General features: G+C 43.6%; 3 protein-coding genes across 3 annotated transcripts; all 3 read left to right on the top strand.

The window, feature by feature from the left end:
• Positions 1–670: 670 nt before the first annotated feature.
• EAE97_003707 (uncharacterized protein) lies at positions 671–2116 on the top strand (the record flags this gene model as incomplete). The annotated part of the gene is made up of 1 exon (XM_038874219.1): positions 671–2116. One exon carries the CDS (start codon positions 671–673, stop codon positions 2114–2116), a length of 1446 nt encoding a protein of 481 aa, XP_038734828.1.
• Positions 2117–3619: 1503 nt separating this feature from the next.
• EAE97_003706 (uncharacterized protein) lies at positions 3620–5191 on the top strand (the record flags this gene model as incomplete). The annotated part of the gene is made up of 7 exons (XM_038874218.1): positions 3620–3637; positions 3712–3759; positions 3861–3933; positions 4012–4091; positions 4150–4488; positions 4539–5024; positions 5078–5191. 7 exons carry the CDS (start codon positions 3620–3622, stop codon positions 5189–5191), a joined length of 1158 nt encoding a protein of 385 aa, XP_038734827.1.
• Positions 5192–6367: 1176 nt separating this feature from the next.
• EAE97_003705 (uncharacterized protein) lies at positions 6368–8846 on the top strand (the record flags this gene model as incomplete). The annotated part of the gene is made up of 3 exons (XM_038874217.1): positions 6368–7051; positions 7109–7222; positions 7272–8846. 3 exons carry the CDS (start codon positions 6368–6370, stop codon positions 8844–8846), a joined length of 2373 nt encoding a protein of 790 aa, XP_038734826.1.
• Between the last annotated feature and the right edge of the window lie 15 nt (positions 8847–8861).

Genomic DNA, 8861 nt, shown 5'->3' with positions numbered 1-8861 from the left:
ACCAAGCGTCGCTCCTAGCAAACAGATCAGACATCGATACGTACATTACATCGTACACAACACCCTTCCACAACCTCTCCCGGCATTCTTTTAACGTAACCCAAAAAACTACATAACTATCCCGTGCTGCGTACTGCGTGGAATTTTCGGTACATTATCTTCCTTTTAGATAATCTTTCCTATCCATCATATCAGATCATCGGCGAAGAAAAGAGACTGGGTGCGAAGAAACGAGGAAGCGAAAGCTTGCAACTAAAGTCAGACTTTGTGTAGCCTCGGAACCATCAGTCTGAGACAAGGTCTAGATACACAACATATCATCCCATACACTCCTTTTGGGTATTACGCCGTACGTACAACCTTAGCCAAAGACTGGATGAATAGTACGTGAAGGAGAAGAAACAGAAGGAAGCCTCCTGATTTCTGAATCTGATTCATCGTTCAATCATCTCGTCAGTCATTCTTTATTGAGAAGTAGTCATCTCTGTAAAAGTTGTGCGTCTCGTCATTCGTTTATATCATTAATTTCGACATCGCCTTCCGAACGTCGCTTTTCATCGCCATCTTTCCGAAGGCTTTATACCCTTCGTTGCCACACTTGAGACCAGCCATACTACGTATGCTATCATTTCAGTAACGCCACGGCTTCACTCATTCAGTAATAGACATCATGTCGACCTCGAAAGCATTACCATTGAGTTTAGGCTTTCTAGCATTGGCAAGTGAGACTGTCATGCTTATTTTCAACATCATCTTCTCGGCCACCATCTCGAATCACAGCACGTCAAACAAAGCAAGCGTATCATCTTATGTCGCGACCGGTCTTGGAGTTGTCACAGAAGCATTACTTGTGCTACTGGTAATCAGACAAATCAAGTATCAAAACCACATTCAAGATCGTGGAAATGGACGACTAAGAATATATCTCTTTGCTGGACTCACCTCCATATTTACCGGGTTATCGGCAATCGCTACAGCACTTTCATTGTGCTTAATGAGGCAAAATTTGTCTCTACTCCCCAAAATAATTATTTCCTCCCCGGCGCAATCGATGACGATGGGTGGGTTTGTTATCTGGGCAATATCGTTGGCTTCGCAAGCCGTATTTCTCATTTGTTTAGTTGTAATTCAAAGGAAAGACTTTCATCAACAAATTCAGCCATATATCACCGAATCAGAAGCACACATCTCTTCGGAAATGCAGCAGAGATCACAACCCCAGAGCCTAAACGATGGATCCGAATATGGAAGAAATGGCTCGATAGAATCGAAGATTCAATGGTCAAATAGTGGTCGATCTCGATCAGGATCGGATCCAAAACGTTCGATGGGCTCATTCCGATCATCGATCTCTCATGTTGTACGCCCGATCACTTCGAAGACTCGACTTATTCATTCCAACAGCCAGCGCAGTCATCATTTCCGACCATCTTCTATCGACTCAAATTATCGCGAAACGACTGAAAGGGCGGAAGACGACTTCGACTCATGGAACACATCTGGTGTAGATGCGCAATCTAGACAAGTTATTGAATCAGCTTCACCCAGCCCCCCAAGGTTTCTCGAAACGATTCCCGCTAGTCCGACTGGAAGTAGAAGTCCGAGTCCAGGGTTCCCATTAGATCTTGAACCCCCCAGGCCAACACGGAGTCGAAGTTACAGTCCAGCTGCGAGCATCAGGAGTGAGAGATCACTCTATCGAGCGAGGCAAGGAGGGATGAGTCCCGAAGGCACAAGGGAGGAAAACATCCATCCTTTATTTAGATCCGACTCTCCTAGTCCGGCACCTGCTGCTACTGCCGAAACCATCATAACCGCCGCTCCGGGAGCTGGATCGATTACCTTGTCGGATGTTCACAGCATCCGTTCCATAAACCGATTAAGAAGTGAGAGTCTACCTCCACTCATGCACAATCCCAGCTTGGATAGCATCCGACGCGCGATAGAACAGGAAGATATGGGAATAACTGAAGAAGTCGAAGGAGAGCGTAGCCTGACACCACCCATACCGGAATGGATATTAGGAGCTAGACCACGGACCAGTATGTCCGAGTACAATCGCAAAAAGGCCATGTCGGTGAGTAAAGTAGGGAAGTCGGATACGACAGAGTATTGAGCATGGGAATATCGGGAGAGGGTATTCCAAATAATGTTTGACATGGCAAGAAAAAGAGAGAAAAAAGAAAAAAATCCATAGAGGACATGGAAAACAGGCTATAAGCTGAACGAATTTCTTTGCTCAATTAAGGTGGAAATGGAATGGAATGTCATGACGAAACCGATACCATTTGATGTATTAGCGCGGCGTTAAATTTTTTTATTTAGTTAGATAGGTATACCTTAAATTTTAACGAAATAGATGAATGATTTTGAAAGAAGATGATGTTTGATATTGGTCTTGTGAAGTGAATGTTTGTGCCGTTGGTTGTGAGACCCATTGATCAAGTGTTTTTGATACCTAGTGGGTGGACAAGAAGAGAAAGATGTAATAGTAGTTGTAGTGATAGTAATAACAATGACAATGATTGATATAGGGAATCCTCCCAATTGACTGGTCAATGATCAATATATAGATACATGATGATCTGGATCAAAGTCAATACCATCGGAATCTGAACCAGGTTGAATTGTATTGATTACAAGTACCTAGAGTAGTAGTTGATGAGTTCGAGTTTGTTAAGGGTTGATCTTTGATCTAATTTGGCCAAGACAAGGCTGAAAGAAAGAACAGGTTTATTAACCCCGCACCCGTTCGTAATCGTAGAACTAGAGATGATTATGTAAGGATTTTTTTCTTTTGGAGTTTTTGCCTGAGCCACAATTGGCATTGGATTGATTGATTGTTGGTGATGAAGTGGTGAGTAGCAGTACTAGGTAGGTAGGTAGGTAATATGATATGATTATTTATTTGCTCATTTGTTGTTTTATATGAATATCTGTATATACAAATCATCATTATAACAAGTTATATAAATACCTACCAAGGAAGGTAGATCATGAACGAAAAAGATATGAATGAAATGAAAAGAAACTATTATAAAATATACCTATATACAGCAAACCCCCATTGACATGTCTCTTATGTTTCTGTCATTGACTACTCAATATTGATTGATTGATTGATTGATTTGATTGTATATTAGCTGGTACATAACCATTCTTCCATTGTATTGATTCATACCATCGTATTGGCGCACACAGCCTTGAGCTCAAAGATTGTAGATGATGTACGACTGATTGTAGCCTGGCTTTAGCGTTTCCTTCACGCCACTACACCTGGTCCGTGTGCAAAGCGATTTGGGAATTCGTACAGTGAACTACTCACTACCTCACTACCCTACTAGTGATAACCTTTTTATTAACCTTCCAAACTTCTTTCTATCAAGAAGTAAACTAACTCCAACTCCAACTCCAACTCCAACTACAAAGTCCAACCTCCAACTTCAACTCCATTACACCACATTACAACTTCTTCAACATCAAAGCTTACTACCTACCTCTTGTTCGTTCATCGTCACTTCCAACATCTTACTTGATACCCTTTTTCACAACCTCTTGAAAAGTCTCACGGCTCTCTCTCTCAGTCATCACCACAGTCGCATTTCTAAAAGTCGCAAATATGAAGTTGACTTTCAAGGTATGTTATTACTTGTCCTTTTGACATCGACGTTCTGTCAGTCCATTATACTAATTACTGTTGGTCGCACGTAGGATTTGAAGCAGCAGAAATTCGTCCTCGAGGCTGAGCCTACTGAGCTTGTACGTTACCAATATATTTTTGATTTTCGACATCATTCTATTTTACCTTCATCGCCGTGCCATATCTATCGTTCGAATAATAGCTAACGCATATCACACAGGTCTCTGACGTGAAGGAGAAGATTTTCAAGGAGAAGGGATGGGAAGCGTCGCAACAAAAGTTGATCTATTCTGGTATGTTCTGCATTCGGCCGCAGATATTGATGACTGGTCAGGGACTTTCAGCGCACATTTGACTAACGACAATTCCAGGCAAAATCTTACAAGATGCGAATACGCTAGAATCCTATCACATCGAGGAGAAGGGATTCATCGTTTGCATGATTACAAAGGTAATTATCCACTAGTTGTCCAACAATGTTCTCCCCATCTTTCTAACACTTGAGATAGCCCAAGGCTGCACCAGCTGCGTCCTCTGCGTCCTCTGCGCCTAAAGCTCCATCAACCCCTGCTCCAGCATCGGCTGCTACACCCGCTCCACCTGCTGCGCCTGCACATTCGTCGAGTACCCCAAACACCGCTGTCCCAGCAACACCTTCTCCTGCTGGTGCCTCGATCCCACCTGCTCAAGCCACACCATCAAATGAGACTACCGGTCTTGCTATGGGAGCTGAGCGTTCAGCACAAATCGCTGAGATGGAAAGCATGGGTTTCGAGAGATCACAGATTGAAGCAGCCATGCGTGCTGCCTTTTACAACTCGGAACGTGCTATTGAATATTTGTTGAATGTAGGTTCATCTTAGTCCAGAAGTGATAACTATTACTAAAATTTCCCTAGGGTATTCCAGAAAACCTTTTACAAGAACAACGACAAGCTACACCAGCTGCACCCGCCGCTGGTCAAGCCTCATCTCCTCCCGCTGCCGGTGGCGAAGATGACCCAGTGGACCTTTTTCAAGCAGCTGCCGCAAATGCTGGCAATCGGGGTGGTGCTGCTCGTGGACGAGCTGGTGCTGGGGCCGATCTTTTGGGAGGTGCTGGAGCTGGAGCTGGAGCTGCGGCTGGTGGACTCGGTAACCTCGATTTCCTCCGAAATAATCCTCAATTCCAACAACTTCGACAAGTCGTTCAGCAACAACCTCAGATGCTCGAGCCCATCCTCCAGCAAGTTGGGGCTGGTAACCCACAATTGGCCACTTTGATCAGTCAGCATCCAGAGCAATTTTTACAACTTTTGAGCGAGAATGCCGATGACGATGCGCCACTACCACCAGGAGCTCAGGCTATCGAGGTGACACCAGATGAGCGTGATGCTATTGAGAGAGTAAGAAATACCTATCCTTCTATTTGATTTCCCCCCCCACTAACAATCGGCAGTTATGTCGTCTCGGCTTCAATAGAGAGCAAGCGATCCAAGCCTACTTTGCCTGCGACAAGAATGAAGAATTGGCTGCCAACTTCCTTTTCGAGCAACCCGAGGATGAGGAATAGATATTTTTTCGTCGATTCTCGCGTCTCGGGTTCGCTTTTTCCTATTTTACTCCCTTCTCATTGAGTGAATGAATGATGACGAATGAGCCTTTCCATTTACGTGTGGTAATACCGGGGAATGGAGGGAGATGTAAGGGAAGGGGTAGGGCAGAAATTGAGTGGTAGGAGGCAGGCAGTCTATTTTTCCATACGATCGGGAGGGCAATGAACTGCAACGAACGATATACCTACGATGCATAACTCTCGAATAACATAGCAAAAATGTAACGTAGTTTATTATCATGAAAACTTTACTCTATTTAGATAGGGTATAGCGGATGGATGGATTAATTAACAAGAAATTCATAGTTTACAACAATGTGTACTGGTGCATAATCTTTATTTTTGAGGTGTTACTATTCTAGTTCGAGGTAATGCAGGTGGTTTTATATCCATCAAACACATAGGAGGTGTTTGCGGGGTGAGAGAATAATTTTAGAAGGGCTTATGTAATCTTGGAGATGGAGGTAATATCAAACTTTATGAGATGTGAGAGAGTATCTACCTAGGTAGCTTTTGAATCTTCTCATCTCTCATATCTCATATCCATTCATCACAATTATATACTTCCTTACATATCCATGGATATTCACATTATTCTTTTCCAAGCGCCAACCGCCGATCCTTTTCTTGTGCTCACTTTGCTTGCCGCGTCCTTCGAGGTTGATGATGTTTAGGGAAGTCGATGTTTGAGTGTACGGTAACCTTTATGCGGGTCCACCAATCAGAAGTAGGAAAAAAGTGCAATATGTTACTCGACTGCTCGCATTGCATTTTTGAATTGTTGATCCATGCATTTTTTGCAGATGGGATGGGTGTACAACAATAAGACATACATACTTCAATTGATATTTTTACAACATCACTTATTATTCCTTCATTCTCCCATGAACATGAACATGAACATCGCCATCTCATCTGACGTTTGAGAAATAATTCATTGATATATTTATGGAAAGTCAAATCGTGTCTTGAAAACCACTTCACCCTTTATATTCAAGAGCGAAAAAAAAGGTACTAGGGATTTAATCCTAGACACTTCTGGTAACCTTTACTCTCCGACTTTTCCAAGCTCCATCCATTCATCCATTCATCATATCATATTACTTTGACAAGCCAACAACCTCAAGATTCAACATGGAACCCCCTACATATTCCACGCGCTCTAAACGTAAATCTTCGGAATTAGAACCCAATTCACCACCCCTTTCAAAAAAATCACGAACATCACTTGATCTTCCACCTTCTTCTCCATTATCTTCACCTTCTTCCACGTCAGCTGACCCCGTCTTGGCTCAATGTTCAATGGACTCTGAAAATCTTGATCTCGATGCCAACATACCTCTTCGAGGCGGGTTTCGTGGGAGAGGTCGTGGACGCGGTCGAATTCGTGGTGGAGGGAGAGTTGGGAGAAATGGCAATGCGAAAATCCCCGTTGCGAGGGCGGGTGGTGTAGAGATTCTGGCGGGTGTGGCGGGCGGAAAAGCGACTCGTGGAAGAGGTGGCCATCGAGTGAAAAAATCAAGTAATGCGAGGATACAGAGTTTGTATCATCGGAAACAATTGCTGAAAACTCAGTATAAACAGGTGGCGTTGTTGCAGAGGGTCGCCCTGGATGTTATCTCAGATAAATCTTTACAGGCGATGAGTGAGGATCCAAAGTACCATGAGACGTTGCCAGAATATCAGATTGTCATGGATCAACTGGCTCAGAGATATGAGGAGAGAGTTGCGCTGTTGAAAGAGCAACGTAGAATTCAATTGGAATATGCAAAGAAGCAGAGGCAGTTTGGAGAGGATTACACTAGAGGGGTCTATGAGGTATGTCATTCATTTCTTTTTTTTTCGTTATTATTGACATTGTTAACACGTGTATAGACACGAGTAGAATTGATCCAAGAGAAATATGATTTAATGATCAAGAGGAGACTTATTGAAGAATATCAACAAATGGAAGCTCGATATGGTGCTGATAGTCCTTCTCAGCATGATGTAAGTCAAGGAGACATATTTTATACCATCTTTCGTTAATATTTACCAGTTTGATCATTCACATATCAAAAGAATTCCCGAAGAGCCTTTCATTCACCCTGCTGATGCGTGGATCAATGGCGGTCGTGCTGCACAACTTGCTGCTGAAGCGGAGAAAGAGAAAGGGAAAAAGCGGGGCGGTCGTGGAAAGAAATCCACAAAGTTGCCTGCGTCCCCATTCAAACCTTTGGATATCATGATGCCGGATGATAGTGAAGTTGCACCTAAGAAAACGGCTTTATATCAACCTGCGACTTCATTGTCTCTTGCCACTACTGTGGATGGAGATTCTGCAGCTCCCACCCCAGCCGAGTTGACCGAACAAGAAGATGCAGATGAGCTCGAAACTGATAAGTTTGGAGTTTACATACCTAATAAAGCGAGACCTAGAAATGGCGATCCACCAAATAATCGCATTGTGGTCGAACCTCCATTCACTTTCGATCCAGATGAAATAGGTATTCGTCATCACCATTACAAAAAGTACAACAAGAATGATCTTCCTACATTTATTGGAATGGATCCTTCTCCACAACCAAAGACTTTTCATTATGATCCGTGGGTGAGAAATCATCATTCTACGAACAATCGACCAGAAGACTTGGATCAGACAATAGTCGAGACTCATAAATTACATCCGACTTTGGGCTTACCTGTGAAGGGTTCTATAAACCCTACACTCACTACAAGGAGTGATTGGAGTAAGCCTGTAGCAGAGACTAAACCAGTTGTCTTTGTTGTCGAAACTCAAGATGAAGAATCACTCAAGCCAAGATTTGAGACTTCTCGATCAGCATGGATGGCACGTACCGAAAGGGAATTTGCGGATCTTGGCGATCAGCTCAAGATGGCTGAATCATTAGAAGCGATTGGACTTCGTGATCCTATCCTTCGTCTGATCGAGAAAAAGGTCGAACCTCAAATCATTGGTAAGATTAGCGATGATCTGATGGAAGCTGTTTCGGAGGCGGTAAATGTCTTAAACAAGCCCGTCCCCCCAACAGCATCCTCAATTAGAGCAGCGTCAACAGCTCCTCCAATTTCAATACCTGGAACACCTGCGCCTGCACAAAGAACGCAAGGTTATGATCCAGTCCGTGATACTGGTTATTCTCCTCACTTACGTCGATCTCCAGTCAGAACTTTCAGCAATAAAACCTTAGATATCCTCGCCAATGCAGCCGAATTTCACGGGGCGTCTCTACCTCGCGGGGGATTGCCACAACCAATTATTCCAGCTCCAAGGCCAATGCAACAAATCCAATACACTTTTTCCCAACCAGAATTTTATAGACAACCTCCAGCATTTGTACCTCCACCCCCACATATGACTCTTCCACCACCTTTACCTATGACTCTTCCCCCTCCTCCTCAACCGCTTCAGCAACAAACGCAATTCTTTCAATATGCAGGTCCTCCTCAAGCTCAAGGTGGTTCTCATAATAAGTATAAAGAGATTCTTCCTGCGCCACCACAACCACAACGACGTGTGCCGCCGCCTTCATTACCTGTGCCTCGAAGTAATGGATTTAATCCATTTGTGAATGGGACAGGGTATGGAAATGGCTCGGGAAGGGGACCTTGAGATGATGAAATGCTT

This window comes from Botrytis byssoidea (genome assembly GCF_014898295.1).
Source record: "Botrytis byssoidea strain MUCL 94 chromosome Unknown BBYS_006, whole genome shotgun sequence".
In the NCBI taxonomy this organism is placed as follows: domain Eukaryota; kingdom Fungi; phylum Ascomycota; class Leotiomycetes; order Helotiales; family Sclerotiniaceae; genus Botrytis; species Botrytis byssoidea.
The sequence above is the reverse complement of the archived record's forward strand: the minus strand, read 5'-3'. Positions and strand labels throughout refer to the sequence as shown.